Source organism: Sus scrofa, chromosome 13, assembly GCF_000003025.6.
Source record: "Sus scrofa isolate TJ Tabasco breed Duroc chromosome 13, Sscrofa11.1, whole genome shotgun sequence".
NCBI classification, from domain to species: Eukaryota; Metazoa; Chordata; class Mammalia; order Artiodactyla; family Suidae; genus Sus; species Sus scrofa.
The window spans coordinates 23,808,025-23,830,996 of NC_010455.5; the positions used below are offsets into that span (position 1 = coordinate 23,808,025).

General features: G+C 51.3%; 1 protein-coding gene across 2 annotated transcripts in view; it reads left to right on the forward strand.

Moving 5' to 3' along the window:
* TTC21A (tetratricopeptide repeat domain 21A) overlaps nt 1-22,310 on the forward strand; it is a 32,817-nt gene extending 10,507 nt beyond the window's left edge. The window contains exons 7-29 of one of the 2 annotated variants that reach the window (XM_013981474.2): nt 1,723-1,807; nt 3,698-3,796; nt 4,760-4,949; nt 9,246-9,343; nt 9,497-9,697; nt 10,199-10,328; nt 12,445-12,602; nt 12,811-13,026; nt 13,830-14,068; nt 14,814-14,886; nt 14,979-15,089; nt 15,413-15,551; nt 15,721-15,824; nt 17,312-17,500; nt 18,401-18,511; nt 19,165-19,246; nt 20,015-20,165; nt 20,393-20,554; nt 20,687-20,879; nt 20,969-21,193; nt 21,658-21,778; nt 21,948-22,015; nt 22,112-22,310. In XM_013981474.2, the coding sequence (XP_013836928.2) occupies nt 1,723-1,807; nt 3,698-3,796; nt 4,760-4,949; nt 9,246-9,343; nt 9,497-9,697; nt 10,199-10,328; nt 12,445-12,602; nt 12,811-13,026; nt 13,830-14,068; nt 14,814-14,886; nt 14,979-15,089; nt 15,413-15,551; nt 15,721-15,824; nt 17,312-17,500; nt 18,401-18,511; nt 19,165-19,246; nt 20,015-20,165; nt 20,393-20,554; nt 20,687-20,879; nt 20,969-21,193; nt 21,658-21,778; nt 21,948-22,015; nt 22,112-22,189 (3,223 nt within the window). In that variant the 3' untranslated portion in view covers nt 22,190-22,310. The remainder of the gene's footprint in view (nt 1-1,722; nt 1,808-3,697; nt 3,797-4,759; nt 4,950-9,245; nt 9,344-9,496; nt 9,698-10,198; nt 10,329-12,444; nt 12,603-12,810; nt 13,027-13,829; nt 14,069-14,813; nt 14,887-14,978; nt 15,090-15,412; nt 15,552-15,720; nt 15,825-17,311; nt 17,501-18,400; nt 18,512-19,164; nt 19,247-20,014; nt 20,166-20,392; nt 20,555-20,686; nt 20,880-20,968; nt 21,194-21,657; nt 21,779-21,947; nt 22,016-22,111) is intronic. The other variant, XM_021071679.1, reaches the window with a different exon arrangement.

The window sequence follows — 22,972 nt, forward strand, 5'->3', positions numbered from 1 at the left end:
TGCTTTGGAGGCCCATTGCTTTGGGCCCATTGGATACCTGGAAGCACCTGGCTAATTGCCATGACCATGGGTGTGTGGGGCCTCCCCACCCAGGCCTTGCCACCCCCACCTGTGAGGAAACAGTGTTTGGTGCCAAGGGGTTGTTGAGTCCAACACCGGACGCCTTCCCTCACGGAGGCTTTCCCAGCTCATAGAGTCCCCTCATCGTTCTTCAAATCTCTGCTCTCTGCAGGTGTGTTTCTCTTTTCATCTCTAACATTTATTTTCACTTCTTTCTTATTTTATTCACTGGTGTTAAAATAATTCATGTCTTTTACTGCTCTTGGTTTTGTTAATGCTGTTATATCTTTGTTTTCTAATTTATGAATTCCTGCTCTTTATTATTTTCTGCCAACTACTTCCTGTGAAGTTACTCTGTTGTCATTGTCTAACTCTGAAGTTGGATGCCTGGCTCATCCATTCTTAATCTTCTTTTAGAAGATAAGCATTTAAGTCTGTAGATGTCTCTCGAGGTACCATTTAGCACTATCTACACATTTGGATGTGTATTATCTTCACTCTCATTTGGTTTTAAGAATTCTCTAATGTCCATTCTGATTCTTTTTTAGTCCATATATCATTTAAAATTTTTTTTTAAATTTCCAAATTAGGAAGTTCACAGTGCCTTCAAAGCCATCATAAATGCTTAGAATTCTTTGACTGTGCATAGTCATATGGGAACCTTATATGTCAATTAGAGTAACCCTCTACTTTTTTTTTTCTTTGTAAAGCTGCACCTGTAGTGTATAGAAGTTCCTGGGCTAGGGGTCTAATTGGAGCTGCAGCTGCCAGCCTTCGCCCAGCCATGGCAACATCAGATAGGAGCCACATCTGTGACCTATATCACAGTTTGCAGCAACACCAGATCCTTGACCCATTGAGTGAGGCCAGAGATCGAATCTGCATTCTCAAGGACCCTGTGTAGTTCTTAACCTGCTGAGCCACAACAGGAACTCCTGAGTAACCCTCTATTAAGCAGAAGAACCATTCCCTGACTAAGGTGAAAAATGTGAAATTCCCCATAAAGAAACAGAATATTGAAAACTCCACAGTATACTCAGAAGCTGCATCTTTGCAATAATACATGAGAGAAACCAAGGTTCCTTTTCCATCTTATAGCTGTAAGCTGCCCCCAAACACCTCTCTAGCCCCCCTAGACCATGGTACCATGGTCAAGTCTATGTTTGTTGGACTATAAATGGGTTTGCATCATAAAGACAGCAGAAAATATATGACTTAAATAACAGAAAATGTTATTCCTCTCTCAGGGAAAAGTCTGGGTGGTGGACCAGGGCTGGAACAACTGCTTAACTCTGTAGGGTCCTGGCCCCCCTCTGTCTCACTGCTGGCCTGTCCCTAGGATGTTGCTCACATGGTCCACATTCCCGCCAGCAAGAAGGAGGAAAGAGAAGAAATGGAAAGTATTTCATAAGAGCACCACTGGATATACACTGGGCACGTTCTCTTATAACCTCTTAGCCAGAATTTACTCACATGGTCACCCTTGGGCTATAAAGTGAAAATGTAGTCTCTATTCTGTAGCCCCATACCCCACCAACTTAGGGAGTTTCTTTTTAGAGGAGGGGAGAATAGATTTTAGGAGACAATCAGAAGTTGCTGCCCCACCATCCTAGCCTTGCCTCTGAGCATGCTCAACTCACATGGCTCCTCTTCCTCTTCTAGAATCCTGGAAAAAGATGAAAGCAACATTGATGCCTGCCAAATTCTAGCTGTGCATGAGCTTGCAAGAGAAGGGAACATAACCACAGTAAGTTCTTTCCAGATTCAGAAGTTCAGCCTTGAAACCAGCATAGTCAAGGAGGGACCCCTCATAGCACCTGCACCCCTCCACCCCTTGGAGGGGCTCCCTGGATCTCAGTTCCCTCCCCTCCTCCCCCAGTTCCTGCCAAAGAACTCTGCTCTGGTTTGGTCTTTAAGCCACACAGTTCCAAAGGCCGGCAGTGAGGCTGACTCTGGTTCTCCTGCTTGTTTCCCGTGTGACACTGGGCAGGTTTTTTCCACCTGGATGAGCCCCAAGATCCTCATATGTAAAATGGAAATAACTCCACTCACTCTGTGAGGTTGCTATAAGGACTAAATGAGAGGACAGGTGGAACAACTTGGTACAATGCCTGGTACACTGCATTAATTTGCTCCGTATTAACTTATAGAACATACAGTTGCATTTCAGATTTTAGGAAATCCTTTTTTTGGGGGGTGGGAACTGCTCAAGTATTGACCAGGCATTACCTGGCCCCAAACTTATTCCTAAGTTTCCCAAAGAAATGCCAGATAGTCCTTAACTGCTGTTACAAACACCTAGAATTTTTAATGAAAACCTTAATGCGCAGACAGGTTCTTATTTTCAAGAAAGAGTTTGTGTTTTCTGCCAGAACATTGCCTTTTGAATAAATACATTGCCTCTACAGGGAGTGTGACAAATTAAGAAGCCTGGGGGTCGTAGTTGAAGAGGAAGTTTCTGGTTCCCTCTGCCCAGCTCTGAGATTGTGGCTCTCGTGGGGTGGAGGGAGGTGGAGGGCGACATCTGTATGTGGGAGGAATCCTCAAAAAGGTCCCTAGCACTGGCCCTGGGTGGGAACCAGAGAGCAGGCCTGTGCTCAGCTCCCCAAGACCACGGAGCCCTGGGCAGAGCTTCCCAGGGCCTGGCCTGAAGGATGCCCCGTGCTTACTGAGCAGAGAGAACCCACCCCACCCCATCTTTTTCTTCTGGCATTTCTTTGCAGCTGGGGCCTCAGAACTCCCTACCCCCGCAGAGAGTGGGCAGAAAAGTCCACTGAAAGGAGCACACACTTTGGAGTCAGTCAGCCACCTCCTTGGCTGGGTAATTTTGGGCAAATTACCTAACCTTTCTGACCCTTCGTCTGCTGGACTGGAAAATTTGGGCAGTCCACACTGACTTACAGAATGACAGAGAGGCATCAGTGCGGTGACTCATGTCAAAACAGAGCAGAGGTTTGGGGCCAGGGGCTGGCCCTGACCATTTGCTCCTGGGCCAACCCAGGTGGTTTGCCACCAGCCTGGTGGGCTGCGATGAGGGCCCGTGACAGCTCCCTCCTGGCCCTGCCTGCGTGTGTCTGAGAGGACAGCTGCTCTTCACAGATTCATGAACAAAGGGGCAGTGTCAGCTGCAGGGTAAAGAACGTTCCTGAAAGCTCCGCCTGTGGGGCTCCAAAGAACTCCTGAAGTCTGGGTCCACCCAAGGCCAGTTGAATCTGAGTCTCTGGGGCTGGCACCGGGAACACCGGTGTTTTTAAGATAACCCAGGGAGTTCCCGTCGTGGCGCAGTGGTTAACGAATCCGACTAGGAACCATGAGGTTGCGGGTTCGGTCCCTGCCCTTGCTCAGTGGGTTAACGATCTGGCGTTGCTGTGAGCTGTGGTGTAGGTTGCAGACGCGGCTCAGATCCCGCGTTGCTGTGGCTCTAGCGTAGGCCAGTGGCTACAGCTCCGTTTGGATCCCTAGCCTGGGAACCTCCATATGCCACAGGAGTGGCCCAAGAAATAGCAAAAAAAAAAAAAAAAAAAAAAAAAAAAAAAAAGATAACCCAGCAGGTGCTCATGGGCAGCGGGGGTTGAAAACCTCTGCCCCACTCTCATTTTCCATCCCGCCTTTGAGATTGTCTGTTTTGTACCCACAGGCTGCCGAGCACGTTAGAAATCTGATTAACGCACTGGAGACAAGAGAGCCCCAAAATCCAAGCCTCCATCTTAAAAAAATTCTTGTGGTGAGCAGACTGGTAAGAAGGTTCCTCCCCAATTTCTGAACTAAGGCTTCTCTCTGAGTTCCTCCGGGGACACCTGAGATCCCCCTGGAAGCTCCCTAAGGCTCCCACCCCTCCTGTCTCTGGCTCAAACTTGACTTCTCAGGCTCGCAGCCCAGACCCAGGGGCCCCTGCCTGCCTCTGGCCAGTAACTGTATCCTGTGGGCTCTGTACCCTGTGCCCGCATGCCCTTCAGAGGTGCTGTGAAGATTAGGGAGATGAGATCTTGAAGGCCTGTCTGAGTGGGAGGCACTCTATTTAGGGAGAGAGGGCAGCGTCACAGCCTCAGTGGAGCAGAGCCACATCTGTTCTCAGCCTCAGGGTGCTGGGGTACCCAACTCCCATATTCATTTTGTGGAAGATACCTGGGGAGACTGGCTTGCCTAGGCCACTCTGACACCAGGCAAGGTGCAAACAGACCAGACGGCCAAACACTCTGTCGCTGTCAGACCCTTCAGCCCAGAGCAAGATTTACTAGGACTCTCCATAAGGACAGGTTAGCTCTGGAGAGTTGAGGCCACTGGGACATCATCTCTCCCTCCACAACTGTGTCTGAGTCCCTCTGCCTCATTCTCCGTACCTGGCAGGGAATGTGGCTGCTCGCAGCCTTCAAGGCCACTTCCCATCAGTGGGACACGAAACGTTTCTCTCATGTAGCTCCACTTTGTGAGAAACCTCCTGGTGAGCTGTTGGAACAACAGCTGTGGCCAGACAGGGGCCGGGTCCCTCAGAGACTGAAGGCAGGTTCCACAGGTGTGGCCAGCAGGGGGTTCTTTGGGAGGTGAACAGCTACCTGGACCTGACTGCCTGACACAGGGTCCCTCTTGGGCTCTCCTGAGCAACCCCCGCCCCCAGGGCTGCCAAAGTGGCCCCCATTTGTGATGCGACCTTGCTCAGACAGGCTGGACTGACCGGTTTCTCACTGTCTGTGCCTGGCAGTGTGGGAGGCACCAGGTGATTCTGCGACTGGTGTGTAGCTTCATCGAGCGAACCTTCAGGGCCACATCCTCCTACGCCCACGTGGCCACAGAGCTGGGCTACCTCTTCATCCTGCGGGATCAAGTGAAGGAGGCATCTCTATGGTACTCGGAGGCCATGAAACTAAGCAAGAGTGGCATGGCCATGACAGGTCAATGCAGGCTGGGCAGGGTGGGGTGTGGCAGGGCGAGGGGGTGGTCAGCCAAGCAGGGTGGCCTCCAGGGGTCCAGAAGACAGTGGCTGGGAAGCATTCTCCCCAGAGGGTGTGCAAATTAGGGGGTGCTTTGTATGATGGGGTGCCTTTCCACAAATCCACAAGTATGGACCTAAGAGGCACAGGAATTCTTGAAATTGGTCCAAGCCATTCTGATATGCATCAGACCTTTGATATCCACACCCTACCCATTATGCAGAGGTGGCCCCTCCCCCTCTCAGGCCTCCCCAGGCCAGTGTTGGAGACAGCAGCACTCCTAGCATACCCTGTTCCCACACCTCCAGCTGTCCCTCTGTAGAATCCACCTCTGCAGGCCCCTGAGCTGAAAGGCCACCAGAGAGAGTAATTTTGACAGTTTTACTTTCTGTCTATCCCAATGCTTCCCATCTACCCCGCCACACACACACACTTTATATAAATGTCAGATGAATTTTCCAGAATCCAGTTTTCATTTTTACACAGAACCCTCAAACCTGTGGTTTCTAGTGTAAGCTGACACAACAGTGTTTGATTTTAGTAGAGCTAGCCTTATGACCCGTGTCCAGGCAGGCTGGCCTCTTGCCCTGGCTCTGAGGAGTTGTGGCTTTTGGGGCAAGTCACTTCTCTCTACATACCAGGCTCCTCATGTGGTCAGCACAATCAAAAAAGGAATCAGAGTGGTTGGTCTTGATTTCCCATTCAGCGTGTCAGGCTGATTCCCCAGTCATTGCCTCTTCCTCCCTCCCCAAATCCCACAAAACTCATGGGCGATGTTTTAAAAAAATAATCAGTCCTAGGGTTCCCGTTGTGGCTCAGCAGATTACGATCCTGACTAGTATCCATGAGGTCACGGGTTCAATCCCTGGTCTCGATCAGTGGGTTAAGGATCTGGCTTTGCCATGAGCTGTGCTGTAGTTCGCAGACATGGCTCAGATCCTGCATTGCTGTGGCTGTGGTGTAGGCCAGTAGTTGTAGCTCTAATTTGACCCTTAGCCTGGAAACTTCCATATGCTGCAGGTGTGGCCCTAAAAAAAATAATAATAATAGTAACAATAATAATCAGTCCTCACTGCAGCCCAGAAACAGGGAAAAGTGCCTTTACTGGACCAGAACTTTGCATATCTAGAAGATAGAAAGCAGACTGCACCCAGTACATGGAAGCTCCAAGCAGCTCTAGAAGTCTACAAGCCAGCATGGGCAGAGATGGGTCAGCTCAAGAAATGAGTAGACTTGGAGTTCCTGTTCTAGCTCAGTATGTTAAGGACCTGACATTGTCTCCTGAGGATGTGGGTTCAATCCCTGGCCTCACTCACTGGGTTAAGGTTCTGGTGTTGCCACAAGCTTTAGCATAGGTTGCAATGTGGCTTGGATACAGCATTGTTGTGGCTGTGGTATAGGCTTCATCTGTAGCTTGATTCGACCCCTGGCCCAGGAACTTCCATATGCCACAGGTGCAGCCATAAAAAGAGAAGAGAGAGAAAAAAAGGAAAAAACAAAAATTGAGAAACATAAGCTCAGGTTCCCCAAAGGCTGGGAACAGAACATGCCATGGGGCAGTCACCAAGATAACGAGAGGGTTATTAAAGACCAAGAGAATGAAACCAAAGAGGCTCTTCCTGGGTGATGGGGCAGGAGGGAGCAGGACAGAGCCCCCAGTGATGTCCTACCACCATCAGGGACATGAAGAACAAAAAGACTTCGATGCCGGGCACATAGGCAAAATGCCCCCCAAATGTTCCTCTGCCAGGCTGAGTCCTTTCCCACTTCCTCATTTAAGGGGAAGCCCCGGCCAGTCAGCCAGAAGGGAAGTCAGTTTGTCCAAATGTCTGCTCCACACACTCCAGCCTAGGCTGAGCCCTCTCCAGTGTGTTCTGGGCTCACCCATCTTAGCTGGCCTGATAAAAATCAATGACCGTAACACTTTGGGAAATCTTCCCTGGTTGCTAATATCTGTCCCTCTAGTCTTATTATAAAGCTAGCAATTTGAAAAAGGCACTGAGGGGAACATGCAAACCAGTGGCTCTCTGAAGAGCAAAGTCAAGGCCAGATACAGAAAAGACTTCCCTCCTCAAAACACCTCCCATGTTGCCTGGCTCTAGAGGTTATTATGTTAGTAAGTAAAGAACATGCTACTAGGAAAAAAATACAGAGAGCAAAAAAGAATTGCTGAAAATTAAAAATATGATTACAAAGTAAGAAATTCCGTAGATGAGCCAAATTGTAGAATGGATACAATTGAAAACCAAGATGGTGATTAGGAAGACAGTCAGGAATAAATGCACCAAAATGGCCAAGGAATGTCTTGTAAAGAAGAAGAGGAGTTCCCACTGTGGCTCAGCAGTAATGAACCTGACTAGGATGAATGAGGACTTGGGTTTGATCCCTGGCCTCGCTCAGTGGGTTAAGGATTCAGCATTGTTACAAGCTGTGGTGTAGGCCTCAGACATAGCGTGGATTCTGAGTTGCTGTGACTATGATGTAGTCCAGCAGCTGCAGGTCCGATTCGACCCGTAGCCTGGGAACTTCCATATGCTGCACATGTGGCCCTAAAAAGAAAAAAAAATGGCCAAAAGCAAACTAATGGAAAAGGTAACAAAGGGTATATATAAAGAAAATATGAATGTATATGAAAACATATATATACAGAGAGAGAGCTATCAGTCCAAAGAAAAACAGGCAAAGGTATGAACAAGGAGTTCCCATTGTGGCACAGAGGAAACGAATCTGACTAGGAACCATGAGGTTGCAGGTTCGATCCCTGGCCTCGCTCAGTGGGTTAAGGATCTGGTGTTGCTCTGAGCTGTGGTGTAGGTCGCAGACGCAGCTCAGATCTGGCGTTGCTGTGGCTGTGGTGTAGGCCAGCAGCAACAGCTCCAATTAGACCCCTAGCCTGGGAACCTCCACATGCCGCAGGTGCAGCCCTAAAAGGACAAAAGACAAAAAAAAAAAAAAAAAAAAAAAAAAAAAAGCTGTGAACAAGGAAATTCACTGTTGCAAAATAAAGGCCATTAAATATATGAAAAGATGTTTAATTACCCTAATAATAAAAAACTGTGAATTAAAATAAGTTATTATGGGAGTTCCCTGGTGACCTAGCAGTTAGGGATCCAGAGTTGTCACTGCTGTGGCGTTGATTCAATCCCTGGCGCAGGAACTTCCTCACGTGTGGGTGCAGAAAAAAAAGAAAAAAAAAAAAAAAGGCTTACTTTTCACTTTTTAGATTGGTAGTGAGTAAGCATGTTTATGAAGTTGTGGGGAAAGCACACTTTCAAATTCTTGGCAGTAGGATTAATTCAGATATCCTTGGAGGACAGGCTGTCTTTATCTATCAGTGTTTTTAGATATGCGTGCCCTTTGACCCATCAACTCTACTTCAGGAATTAGAACACACAAAAATGTTGACCATGGCATTGTAAAAGAAACCAAATATGGAATGAGGAGTCCTTCAGTAGGGCAATGGCTAAATAAATAGTTACAACCAGAGTGGAATATTATATTGTCATTAAAGAGAGTGGGGTAGATTTGTGTGAACTGATGGGAGAATATGGCATGTATTAATAACACATAAGTAATTCAAAAGATGTTTGAAGGAATATACCCCAAACTGTTAATATTGGTTCTTTCTAGAGAGAGACATGGTTAAAACTAGGGTATGAACTTTAGGGATGTTTTTTCTTGCCTTATGGTTTTGTTGTGTTTAGTTTTGTTTCCGTTTTACAGCCATATGTGTGGCATACAGACTTTCCCAGCTAGGGGTCAAATCAGAGCTACAGCTGCCAGCCTACGCCACAGCCACAGCCACAGCAATGCCATGTCTGAACCACATCTGTTACCTGTGCCACAGCTTGCAGCGACACTGGATCCCCAACTCACTGAGTGAGGCCAGGGATCAAACCTGCTTCCTCAGGGACACTATGTTGGGTTCTTAATCCACTGAGCCACAATGCAAACTCTGCCTTATGGTTTGAATTTTTTTGGCTGCACACTCTCAGCATGTGGAAGTTCCTGGTCCAGGGATCAAACCCACATGACAGTTGCAGCCTACACTACAGCTGTGGCTATGCCAGATCCTTAACCCACTGCACCACAAGGAAACTTCCACGATTTGAATTCTTTATCACGAGCATGTATTACTCCTCATGAAGATATTGGAAAGGTCCCCTGCTATCTGCTGTCCCATCACTTCCCCTTGGCCCACTGTCCTACTGGCTCTGCTTCAGAGCATTTGCTCATCCTTATTCTGTCCCATCCCAGGAATCACCTGGTGCCAGATCTTAGAGGGTCACCTAGAGGAGGCTGAGCACCAGCTGGAATTTCTGAAGGAGGTGCAGCAGTCCCTTGGGAAGTCTGAGGTCAGAGCTCTCTGGGGGCTGGGGTTGTTCCAGGATGGTGTCCCCACCCTCCTCCCTCACCGTTTCCTGTAGAGCAGCCAAAACAGCCTGGGCTTCTGCTTCACCCTCTGCCCAGCAGATGTTGCTTCCAAAACTTGGGCTTGCCTCCCACAGGTGCTGGTTTTCCTCCAAGCCCTCCTGGCATCCAGGAAGCACAAGGGGGAGCAGGAGGTCACGGCGCTGCTGAAGGAGGCCGCCGAGCTGCACTTCTCCAGCATGCGGGCCCTCCCCCTGGGCTCTGAGTACTTGGAAAGGCTTGACCCCCTCTTCCTGGTCTGCATCGCCAAGGAGTACTTGCTCTTCTGCCCCAAGCAGGTTAGAGGACGGGGCATTTGATTGTGGGGGATCTGGAGGACAGATCTGGATAGAGGCTGGTCCAGGGACCACACTTGGAGGAGCAGGGCACCAGCCCCTGCCCCTGCCTTTATCCTAGAGAAGAACTGGGCTCCCTTTTTTCCAGATGTCTTCTAAGAAGTATGTTGGTCTTTGTTTGTCTTGCTTTCCCAGCCAATCAAGATTTCTTGTGAGCAAGGATCATTACTTACATGCCTTAGTAACCACCCCCCCCATGCCTTGTAATGTCATTCCACACATATTTATTGATGGCACTACCATGTACCAGATGCCATGCTAGGTAGGGGGGGACCCAACAGTGAACAAAACTAAAGCACAATGGCTTTAGTAATAGGTAGTACCAAAGAGATGGTAAATACATGTGGAATAAAGTAAGATTCCTTCAGGAGTGTTCTCTAAGCGTTCCAGGAGTCTCTCTTGGAATAGGGCACACCATACAGGCAGACCCTCATATTCCTATAGCCCCGGTCTCCAGGCCAGATCGTGTCTCCGCTTCTCAAACAAGTCACTGCAATCTTGAATCCTGTAGTCAAGGTAGCACCAGCTCTGATCGACCCGCTGTATGTGATGGCCCAGGTCAAGTATCTCTCAGGTGAGCCTGTGGGTCCTTGTGGTCGGTGGGGCGCACGCACACACACACACACCCTCACCAGGTCGGCCCACTCCTTGTGGCTTCACCCAACTACCCCTGACACCTTCCTGACTTCTCACCAGCAGGGGTCTCTCCCACCTGGCCTTTTGCTAATTGCTTACTTGATCTGTGCCAGGTAATAGCCACTGAAATTGCATTACATGCCGGCGCTGCTCTGATCCTGGGGGCGCTGCTCTGATCCTGGGGGACGGCAGTACTCAAAACAGGCAAAAATTCCATCCCCGAGTTTGTAAGGGGACGTAGACAATAAACGTAGTATTGTCGTTAGGACAATGATTGCAAAAATGGAGATTATGAGAGCCAGGGAAGGGGTTCTGGATGGCAGGTTCTAGTTTTTAAAAAGTGGTCAAGGAATTCCCATTGTGGCTCAGTAGTAACTAACCTGATTGGTATCCGTGAAGATGTGGGTTCGATCCCTGGCCCTGCTCATTGGGTTAAGGATCCGGCATGGCCATGAGCTGTGTAGGTCGCAGACACGGCTCAGATCCCATGTTGCTGTGGCTGTAGCGTAGGCTGGCAGCTGTGGCTCCTATTTGACCCTTAGCCTGGGCACTTCCGTATTTCTTGAGTGCAGCCCTAAAAAGCAAAAAAAAAAAAAAAAAAAAAAAAAAAAGTAGTCAGGAGGAGTTCCCTAGTGGCTCAGCAGATTAAGGATCCCGTGTTGTCACAGGTATGGCTCGGGTCACTGCTGTGGCACGGGTTTGATCCCTGGCCCAGGAACTTCAGTATGCCACAGTGTGGCCAATAAATAAATAAAAGGTGGTCCAGAAGGCGTCATGGGGAGGGGAGACCCTGTGCCATTAGAATTTCACAGCCTCCAGCAGCTCGAATGGTCCCCATCCAGCCTCTCCCATCTCAAATCCCCAATCCTGGGAAGGGAAAGAGGGGGAAACCTTCCGTGGGTACTTGTCCTCTGAAGTACTTGCCCCCTGCGGCCTTTTACCCCCATCTGCTTGAAAGCCAGGCTGATCTCTGATGTCCAGAGGCTTCAAAAGGCTCCAGAATGCCGTGGCATGTTCTCTGGCTCTGTGTTGTATGGGTTGTACTCTGTCCAGAGCTTTGCAGTCTTCATCCTCGGTGCTTCCAGTTCATCTGGGGGCCAGGTTCTCCCACAACTTCAAGGTCTCCAGGGTACAAGGCGAGGGCAGAAAGCCCATCCCAACACATACACACAAATGCACAGGGGTGCTGGCAGCTGCCAGTGGCTTTAGGGACAAAGCAAGGTCTCCAGCTACTTTAGTTGTCATGGTGACATCTTCCCATTTCTGCAGCACAAGGGAAGGAGCAGGGAGTTTGGGACCCAGAACCCAGTGCTCCCACCTGCCAGGTGATGGACCCTGAGCAGGAGCTATTGAGGGGCCTGGCTACAGAGGGAGGAGCGCTGTCCCACCAGGGGACTGTACTCCACCCCTGGGCTGCCATGGCCACCCACTATGGGCCAGCCTGACTGCAGGGAGGCCTCTCAGCATTCAGAGCTCAGCCTCAGAAGCTGACGGCCCTGGATTTCAATGCTGATTCTGTCTCCTCCAAGCTGAGTGACTTACATCACTAAAATTTCAAGTCCTACATCTGAAAGACAAGTGTAATAATAACCAACCTTGCAGGGCTGGGCAAGTATTCAACCAGCCTTTCTAAAGTGCTTTGCCTGCATTGGCATAGAACAGGTGCTTCTTAAGTTGTGGCTATTACAGTTGCTGTTATTATTAGGTTTTGTTCTGCTCTTCAGTGTGAGAATTGAGACTGAAGTGTTCCCCTGAGCTTCCAGATGGAGCAGTGAAGTGACTTAGCCATCTCCCTCAGGGTACAGAGAGAAGGGAGGTGTCACACCAAGGTTTGCATTTCCTAGCTTTTGTCTGGGTCAAGACAAAAACTGTGTAGTTTGAATTTTAGGAAGCGACCCCTGAGTCAAATTCTTTGCCCTGTCAAGAACTGGGTAAAATGCCCACCTTGGGTATTTCTGGGTGACAGAACGTGTAAAATTCCTTCTGTCTTTATATAGCGGGTCCTGAGAGTCCCCAGGGAATCTCTGGATGTTGAGGTTTGTTTATTATTCTAGGAGAGCTTGAGAATGCCCAGAGCACCCTGCAGCGTTGTCTGGAGCTGGACCCCACCTCCGTGGACGCCCACCTCCTTGTGTCCCAGATCTACCTGGCTCAGGGCAATTTTGCCATGTGCTCCCACTGCTTGGAGCTGGGCATCAGCCACAACTTCCAGGTGGGGGTCCCTGTGCTCTGTCACCTGCTCAGCATCCTATAGCCCAGCCTGTTACAGCTCTGTGTTGTATGGGTTGTACTCTGTCGAGAGCCCTAGGAGCTGCCCACCTCCTTCAGCCCCAGAGGCAGGGAAGGGCGGGCTCAAGGGGGGTGCCTGTGGCTTTCTCTCCCCAGGAGCTTGAACCCCACACTCTGCTCTGCTCCTTTAGGTCCGAGACCACCCCCTCTACCATTTCATCAAGGCCAGGGCCCTCAACAAGTCTGGGGACTACCCAGAAGCCATAAAGGCATTGAAGATGATCATAAATGTACCAACCCTGAAGATGGAAGAAAACAAGAAATTCCGAGGGCCCTCAGTGCAGCCCAGCGAGCGGGTGTCCATCTTACTGGAACTGGTGGATGCCCTCCGGATGAACGGGGAGCTGGTAAGAAATGCCATGCTCCCTCCCCTTAGTGCTTGAGCATGCTGGAGGTCTATGGTGGGCTTGGGCAGCAGGCCTTGTAAATCTGGCTCATATTTTCTTGTGCTTTATTTGAGCCTTTATTCATTTGGGAGCATCCCTCTCCCCTGCCTAAAAGGCTTCAGTGGCTCCCATTGCTCTCAAGATAAAGCCCAAACCCTACTGAGTCCTACAGGATCTGTCCCCTGCCAATCTCACTGTCCCCAGGAAGACCTCAGGGAGGTGGAGCACATAGGCCCACCAGGGCTGTCACAGGTGGTTGTGCAGGTTGGGCAATGCACAGCTCCAATGGATTCCAGTTATGTCCCCTTGGAATTTTGCAGTGTCCACCCTGCTCAATTGTATGAGGCAGCCCTGGGGCCTTAGAAGGCCAGCTGGGCAAAGGCTGGAAGCACCAAAATGAGCAAAGAGAGTAACTTTGTTAGAATAATCAAGGGTACAAATATAATGGAGATATAATTCATGTAGACCTTTGTGTACACTGTACCATAACATTAACATATCTTTGGCTGAAAGCAGGAAAGGACAAAGAGATGCCTCTGTAGGTCTCCCATAGGAAGAACTTGCCAAGAGACTTTGCAGTGCCCTGGAACAAGTTCTTACAGGCGGGGGTTTCGTGCCTCCCAGCCAGCCCTGCCCTCCAGGAACTGTAGCCCTGGATGCTGAGGGCTCTCTCCCTCCTGCCCCTCTGAGGTGGAGGTGGCCCATCCTCTCCTTGGTGTGGTGAGTGATGGCAAGTGAGAGTCTCTTGGGTTCCCGTGTCTTAGCACGAGGCCACCAAGATCATGCAGGACGCCATCAACGAGTTCAGCGGCACACCGGAGGAGATCCGCATCACCATCGCCAACGTGGACTTGGTCCTGAGCAAAGGGAACGTGGACCTGGCACTGAGCATGCTGAGGAACATCACGCCCAAGCAGCCCTACTACATGGAGGCCAAGGAGAAGATGGCCAGCATCTACCTGCAGACCCACAAGGACATGCGCCTCTACATCGGGTGTTACCGGTGAGCTCCGGGCTGTGCACAGACAGTCTCGGCCCCAGTGGCACCTTCGGGAGTGTTGTCTCCAGATTGTCTTCTTCAGCCTGGCTCTTCCGAGTGTGTTTGATGAAAGGAGGGCATTTCCTCTGGTTAGAATTTGAGTCTGATATGTCGGTCAGGCTGGCTGACTGCTGGATTTTGAGGATAGAGGAGTGATTCTGCCCTGGCTCCTGGCTCTGCCTGTCCCCGAGGAAATGTTCAGTGACTCGGATGTGACCGTGCGTGAAGGAGGATAGAGAGCGCGAACGGGAAGCCCCAAGCTGCTGTCTCTACGATTCGACATTGTGACCTCAAGAGTACCTTCCTCGTCCCCTTCCTCGGGCAAAACCCATCTGGGCAGTTCAAGCGGAAGGAAGTGCTAGATCAGGGGCGGGAGGCAATGCCACAAGCAGTGGGAAACCAATAAACATTGAGGTGACATGGTCACCTTGGAGGTTTAGAAAGAGCAGTCCGCTTCATGAAGAAGGACCCAGGGGTGTTGGGGGTGGAGGCCAGAGGAGTGGGTGGAAGTGCTGGCAGTGGTCCAGTGGCAGATGAGCAGAGGCTGGACTAAAGGAGCTAGCGCTTGCCTCTTTTGAGCCAGTAAGTATTGGATGATGAATGAATGGATGGAGGGATGTCAGCCAGGATAAATGGGAAAGAAGAGGAGATGGATTCAGGAATAGGAAGGACTCACAGGTCTGAGCTAAGATTTTGGTTACTTTTGCAGGGAACTCTGTGAACATCTGCCCGGGCCCCACACTAGCTTGCTACTGGGTGATGCTTTCATGAACATTCAGGAGGTAAGTGAAGGCCTCATGGCTTTGCCAGATGGCCCCCCAATCTCACTTCTTCAGTAAGAGAGGAGAGAGACCCCTGACTCTCTCCCCACCAGCCTGAAAAGGCCCTGGAGGTCTACGACGAAGCCTACAGAAAAAACCCACACGATGCATCCCTGGTCAGCAGGATTGGGCAAGCTTATGTGAAGACCCACCAGTACACCAAGGTCAGGCTGGGCTAGGGTGGGAAAGGGTAGGGAGGGGTGGCCCAGCAGGGAAGATGGAGGAGGATGCATGGATGGGAGGCTAGACAGGAGGGGAGACCCCACTGAATGGGGTGCCAAGAGCAGGTCTCACCAACTCTGCACCCCACCCCCACCTGCTGAGGCTAAGGCTTGAGTCCTATGCCATGCCTTCTGGGAGGCCTTTGCATCTGAGGCTTCTGTGTTCTGGAGGGACACACAGGTGTGGTGGCCACAGAAAGGCACATGGTGTGAGGTGCTCCCGTGTAGAACCAGACCTGATGCCAATATTTCCTGTTTGCACTAAGGCAATTAATTATTATGAGGCTGCCCAGAAGATCAGCGGACAAGACTTTCTGTGCTGTGATCTGGCTGAACTGTTCCTGAAGTTAAAAAAGTTCAGCAAAGCAGAAAAAGTTTTGAAGCAGGCACTGGATCATGACTTCGGTGAGGTAGCATCCTCACTCACTCTGCTAGCCTCCCGAGCACACAGACTGCCTCCAGGAGAATGGGGCAGGCAGCGGGCACTGGCTGGGGCTCTGAGCCCGGCCCCCTGCTCCCCCATCCCCCACTTCCCAGGGGCCAGAAAGTACTAATTTGAGCTTCCATTTTGCAGTCAAAGACATCCCGTCCATGATGAATGATGTCAAGTGCTTACTCTTGCTGGCAAAGGTTTATAAGAGCCATAAAAAGGAAGATGTGATGGAAACTTTGAACAAGGTAATTGACAAGTAGACTCCAGTTCTTTATCTGCCGTTTCCTGATGGGAGCAGAAGATAGGAAAGGACTGCAGGTCTGGAAGGCTCGAAGCCTGGTCTTCGAAAGAGGATCTAGGTTACACCTCTGATCTCCACCTTCCATTTATTCCCCCACCCTTGCTCTTTTTTGATTGATGGAGCAAGGAAGTGCTCTAAGCCTGCCTGGGCTGGGCTGGAGAAGGCAGGGAGTAAGAGAGTGCCTTTGTCCTCAAGGATGCTGGTGGTGATAATAATAGACAATGCCAGCAGCTCCCAGGCCTTGAATGCTCTGTGCTGAGTTCTGTACTAGGCTTTTTGCTTTCTTATTCAATTCTCACAGTAGCTCTTTGAGATAAGCACTGTGGCACTCCTGTGTAACAGATAAAGCTCAAAGAGGTTAGGAAAAGTACCCAAAGTAACACTGCTTAGTAAATGGTGAAGCTAAGATTTGATTTGTCCCAACCCAAACTCTCTCCAGTGGATTGCCCCTGATGGGAGACTCCTGCCTATTTTTTTCCGTGCATTCTTCACACTTCCTATCCAAAGGTGTGGCCTGGCACTTGCCTCTAAGGTGCATTCTGTGGTTGTAGAGCATCTCTGATGCTTCAGATGACTTATCCACTCGTTTCCCTCTGGATCTCCATTCTTCCTTCTGGCCCTTGGGGCACCAAGGGCTGATCTGTGCCCACTTCCCAAAACCTAACCCTGGCATCATCATTTCCTCTTGCCCCGATGCTCTCTGTTTACTCAGTTGATCACTGCATGTCATAGACATTTGTGGGAGCCACCTTAAATTCCCAGCAGGGCAATATTCAGAAAGAAAGCACCCATCAAAACACAGCCTGTGTGGAGCTCCCATTGTGGCTCAGCGGGTTAAGAACCTAACTAGTATCCATGAGGATGTAGGTTTGATCCCTGGCCTCACTCAGTGGGTTAAGGATCTAGCATTGCTGCAAGCTGCAGCATAGGTCGCAGATGTGGCTCAGATCCCACATTGCTGTGGCTGTGGCCTAGGCTGGCAGCTGCAGCTCTGTTTCAACCCCTAATCTGAGACCTTCTATATGCCACAGGTGTGCCCTGAAAAGAAACAAAGCAAAACAAAACAAAACACAGCCTGTGTCAAATCCCTACTGTGTGCTTGTTCTAGCCTGTAGAGCAGCCGAAGCAGATATGACACAGTGAGTGCCAATGTGTTATGGAAACTGGTAAACAGGTCAAATACATTAGAGTATTTTGTTTGAGTGCCTTTGCTTCTATTCCTGCCCCAGAGGCAGTGCCAGCTTGCCTCCTGGGTACTCAGCTAGTGGCCTTACCTGTCCAGAGCAACCTAGATTTCCTCAAGGACACTTGAGATGCCCTTTCTAAGATGGCCGGCTCTGAGATGAGAGCTTGGGAACTTGCTATGGATAGGCCTGAGATCTGGCACATCGGGCTCTGCGTTTCTGATGCTGAGTTTACTGGTTTCTCAAGGCCATGGACCTTCAGTCTCGGATCCTGAAGCGTGTTCCCCTGGAGCAACCGGAAATGATCCCCTCCCAGAAGCAACTGGCAGCCTCCATCTGCATCCACTTTGGAGAGTACTACCTGGCAGAGAAGGAGTATGCCAAGGCAGTGCGGTCTTACAAGGACGCCCTCTCCTACTCGCCCACTGACAATAAGGTGGAGTCCTCAGAGCGAGACCCTGTTCCTTCTCTTGGGGCATGAAGCTTTGCAGAACTCCCTGACCAGGGGCAGAGGCCAGTTCTCTGTACCTCCTTGCAAGGGGCACGGACCATTGGTGTGGGGGACCTGCTCCAGCCGACCCCAGGGCCCTCAACAACTGCAGCTCTCAGAGCCAGACCAGAGCCTCATTTTGGACAACCACTTATGGAGGGTAAAGTGGGAAAGGCATTGCTGAAAGATGCTGCACATTACTCTGGCGTTCTCAGGTCCCCCATGCAGGTGGAGAGACAACAAGAGTGTGGCCGCTGGAGGCTCTTTGGGCATGAAGCCTGGACTAGGTCATGCAGGAGGTGTGGCTCCAAATAGGGAATGGGGGCTGGAGTTTATGCTAGGAGGGTGCATGAAGAGTTTAGTGACCCATTCATTTATCTAATGTGCTCTTATTGAACAGATTCCCAGTTTGTGCAAGCCAGGTGCTAGGCCCTGGAGACATTGTCCCTACCCATAGTCTCCCCCCTGGGCCCAGGGTAAAGACAAGTACATATGCAGTTCTAATACCACGTGATACCCCCCTGGGGGTCAGGACACTACGGGAACTCAGAAGAGGAGTATCTGTCCTGGAGTCTGGGGTGCAGAGAGCTTCCCAGAGGAGACGAGTTTGCTGAAGCTGAAGGACTAGTATGAGTTAACCAGGTCCAGACTCTCAGAGGATGGCTCGTCAAAGGCATGGTATGCCTGGAGTATTGGGTGAGAAAAATGGAGGGGCAGAGAAAGGCAGGGGATCAGAGACATAGTGTGCAGGCAGAGCTGAAAGAGATGGGGTCTGAGGACCGAGGCATGGGTCCCCGAGTTTCCCATGATGTGCATTGGTTAGTTACTATATCCGGTCTTGTCCAGGTGGTGCTGGAACTGGCACACCTCTACCTGCTGCAGGGTCACCTGGACTTGTGCGAGCAGCACTGTGACATCCTGCTGCAGACCGAGAAGAACCATGAGATGGCCTCTGTGGTAAGAGGTTCTGGGCCTTCTTTGTGCTCCCCAGGGTCCCAGAGGCCACATGTGGGCTGCTTCCCAGCCCCATAACCTCAGGTGCCCAGCTGACCCGCCCCGAGGGGACTTAGCACTGAACCCATGCCCTTCAGACGGCAGGAGTGGGCTGGCAGCAGGGGGCAGCAGCAACCTCCCGGGCCGGTCTGCTGGGAGGTGGCAAGGCTGATTCACTCCAGGGGAAACCACACCCACCGGTGAAGGCCAGGGTGGGACAGGTTCCTGGGGCTTCAGGAAGTGTGTGGGAAAAGCTCTCCCAGACCTACCCCTCGCCTCCCTGTCACCCAGACCACCTCCAGGGCCATGCCAGCAGAGGTGTGGAACCCCCATTCTTCCTCACTGCCTGGAGCTGGCAGGTCTCAGACATGGGTATAGGGGCTAACTCCATGTGTCTACTACCCCCGGCTTTTCCTTCCCACTTCTCTCCTCACCCCCAGGCTCCCCCTCCCTAGGCAGGCCCCACCTTCTGGGCTTCTCCCGTGGTGGCTTCTCCCAGTACCCAGCAAGGCTAACTCAGAAGTCCACTCCTACCTTCCCTCCTTACCCACCCTGCCCCCTCTGCCTCCCTGCCATGTCCATGCAAGCTGCTATCCCAGCATCGTGTTTTTTGATAGATGATGGCTGACCTGATGTTTAGAAAGCAGAAATACGAAGCTGCCATCAACCTCTACCACCAAGTCCTGGAGAAAGCGCCAGGTAATTGCCTATATTGAGCCTGCCCACTGAGACTGCCTGTGTCAGTTCCCACCAAGCCAGGGCCACTCTTCCCCAGAAGGGTGGGCCCTCTCCCCTCCTTCCTGACCGGGCAGAGGAAGCCCCTTCCTCTCTGATTGTTCCCAGAGAGGCAGGAAACTGATAAAGTCCCAGTGGAACGTGCTGGCCCTTCCCAAGTCCAAGGGGCCAGTTCCTGGTCTCAGGCAGGGCAGTGCTTGGCAATGGACCCAAGACAGCCTGTCTGTCCCCAAATCACAGATACTGGGGCTCAACATAAGTCCTCTTTTGAGGTCACAGCCACCTGCAGGTGGCTGGAAATTCTCACCTGATATGTAGCTCATTCCCACTCACTGCAACATAAAACCACCCCTTCTTGCTAGGGAAGGGGGGCCAGACACGAGGCTCAGGCTGGAGCCGTAGCCAAGCCTACAGCAGAGTTGCCCAGAGGCCCAGCAGATCATAGCTGTTAGGAGTGGGAGTCCCAGAGCCAGACCATTTAGGTTTGATTTTTGGTCTTCCACTTAACAGTTGTAACCTTTGGCAGATGACTTAACTTCTTTGTGTCCTGTCTCCTCATCTGTAAAATGGGAACAGTAAGAGTACCTACTTCATTGTGTCTCCCTGGAGATCATTGGAGACACTGGAGACACTGGGATGCCCCTGCTGGGTAGTGTCTCCTGGTCCTCCCTGCCTCTCTCTGCCTGATTCAGCTACTGGTTATCACAGCCTGGAAGTTTCTGCTCTCTTTAGACAATTTTCCTGTACTGAACAAACTAATTGATCTGCTACGAAGAAGTGGCAAACTTGAGGATGCCCCTGCCTTCTTTGAATTGGCCAAGAAGATGTCCAGCCGGGTGCCTTTGGAGCCAGGCTTCAACTACTGCAGAGGCATCTACTGCTGGTGAGTTGGTGTGGTCGGAGGCGTTATGCGCAGGACGCTCTCCCTAAGACATGCTGGGCTTTGCATGTCTTCCCTGAAAGTGGAAACTCAGCTTCCCTATCAGGAAGCAGGGAGACCAAGGATCCAGCCCCTGCTCTGTGCAGATTCACAGAGTGATCCTTGTATGTCCCCCACACTCCCCAGACCTCAGTTTCCCTATCTGATTTGTGGGGTCACCTCCATTACAGGCACATAGGGCAGCCCAACGAAGCCTTGAAGTTCCTAAACAAAGCGCGCAAGGACAACACTTGGGGCCAGAGCGCTACCTACTGCATGGTGCAGATCTGTCTGAACCCAGACAACGAGATTGTGGGCGGAGAGGCTTTTGAGAGCCTGGTGCCTGAGAGCAAGTGAGGGCCTGGCCGGCTGGTGGGGGGCAGGGGTGGGAGTGCGTGGCAGGGGGAAGAGCTTGCGGCCTCTAGGTGGAGGCCGGGCAAGGGGCCCGCAGGCAGGCCTGCTGGTTCGCCCTCTGATGCCCACAGTTCCCTGGAGAGAAAGGAGTCAGAGCGGCACGGTGTGCGCACCGCGGAGAAGCTGCTGCGGGAGTTCTACCCGCAGTCGGCCTCGGGCCAGACCCAGCTGCGGCTGCTGCAGAGCCTATGCCTGCTGGCCACCCGGGAGAAGGCTAATGTGGAGGCTGCGCTGGGCACCTTCATCGATATGGCCCAGGCTGAGGTGCGCGGGCTGCCAGGACGCGAGGGCGGGCTGCGGGGCGGCGCTGAGGGAGGGCCAGACGCGACGACGCCTGCTTCCCACCCGCGCAGAAGGACAGCGTCCCCGCCCTGCTGGCCATGGCGCAGGCCTACTCGCTGCTGAAGCAGGTCCCCAAGGCGCGAACACAGTTGAAGCGCCTGGCCAAGGCCCCGTGGGCGTTGGCTGAGGCCGACGACCTGGAGAAGAGCTGGCTCTTGTTGGCTGACATCTACTGCCAAGGTGGCAAGTTCGACCTAGCCTCGGAGCTGCTGCGGCGCTGCGTGCAGTACAACAAGGTGAGGGGTCCACCGCCGTCAGGGTGGAGGGGGGGAAGCCAGGGATACCAGGGAGGCCCGGTAGGGGCATGTGGACTTTGGAAACAGATGTCGGGTAGGAACAAAATGAGAAGAGATGGGTGGAGAGGGAGCCCGTGGACTACAGAGCAGGATGAGAGTGCAAAGCAAGGCAAGAGGAGGCCCAGGGGGGGTTTGCAGCCCTGAAGGGGACCCCAGATTGGGGAAGAAAGATGGGACAGGTTCATGAGGTAGGGGCGGTATTTGTGGTTGGAGCAGGAGAGCTGCGGAGGAAAGGGGTCATGGCAGCCTTGAATTGCTGAGAAGAGGAGACCTCTTCTGGAGACCCTGAGTGCTTTGGGTTAATGCAACCTCTGCCCATGCCTTGTCCCCTCTGGGTATCACCTGGGGACTGGGACAGGATGTGGCTTCCCCTCCTGGGAAGCTCTGACCGGCTTTCCCTGCAGTCCTGCTGCAAGGCCTACGAATACATGGGCTTCATCATGGAGAGGGAACAGTCCTACAAGGATGCAGCCACCAACTATGAACTGGCCTGGAAGTACAGTCATCATGCCAACCCTGCCATCGGTAAGGCAGCCAGGCAAGGCACTCCTGGGTGCAGGAGGGAGCTGGGCCAAAGAACAACCCCTCTGACCCTACAACCTAAGGATTGTATTCTGGCTGTTGTGGGAACCAGAGGGGTTCTCAGGTCATCAGGGTGCCACCCATTGTCTGTATTTTCCCTGCCCCTGGACAGGCTTCAAACTTGCTTTCAACTACTTGAAGGACAAGAGATTCGTGGAGGCCATCGAAGTCTGCCACAGCGTAAGCCCCCGACAGCAGCAGGGGGTGCTTGGTGCAGTGGCAGGGAGCCCTGCTGTATGTTCCACACCCTTTCTGTTGTCTGTTCCCTTGTCCCAGGTCCTCAGAGAGCACCCCAACTACCCCAAAATCAGAGAAGAAATTTTGAAAAAGGCCCAAGGTTCTCTGAGGCCCTAGCCATGGTCAGTGGGAGCCAGGGCAAGTGGAAGCTGTCAACCTACAGAAGTTTCATGGCGGGGGTGGGAACTGGGTCAGCGGAGAAGAGATTCAGAAAATAAGATATTATTTCTCATTTCTATATTATGTGTGGTTTATTTGAATCATGCCTAATTTGGTCTAAGGGATATCCTAAAACTTTCTGTTTTTAAGACACAAGAAGTAATTTTGCTCTGGGAAGGAAAGATTATCAACCAGGTTAGCTTCTGCTGGCCTCATTGGGCAACTTCTGATGGGCCACACTTTTATCCTAGACTTTCAGGGGGCAGAGGAGAGCAAAGAGGTGATGGAAAAAATACCCTACAGCTATTTTAATATTTTTATGTCAGCCCTTTAATGCCTCCCCTCTCCCCTCTAGTCCCCACAATCCTGGATTAGAGAAGTCACTGCTGCTCCTTGCCATGCTACCCACACGTCCTCCTTGGCAGTGGGCCCAGACAGGCCCACTCTGCCCATACACTCTGTTGTCTCCTCCCCAAGGCTTCAGTAGGCCACTGCTGGTCCTTACCACTTTGGGACAAACCTGATTACTTTTGCCTCGAGTAAGAAAATCTATCCCACGAAAAACTAGTTCCCACTTCAGCTTTAGTAAAAGATGAATCCATCCTCCTGAATCCCTTTTAACACCTAAGGGGACAAAAGCAGTAGTTTCTATTTAGATGCATAATGTTTTTTGTTTTGTTTTATTTTGTTATTATTTAGTTTTATTTAGATGATAGCAGTTTCTATTTAGATGCATAATGT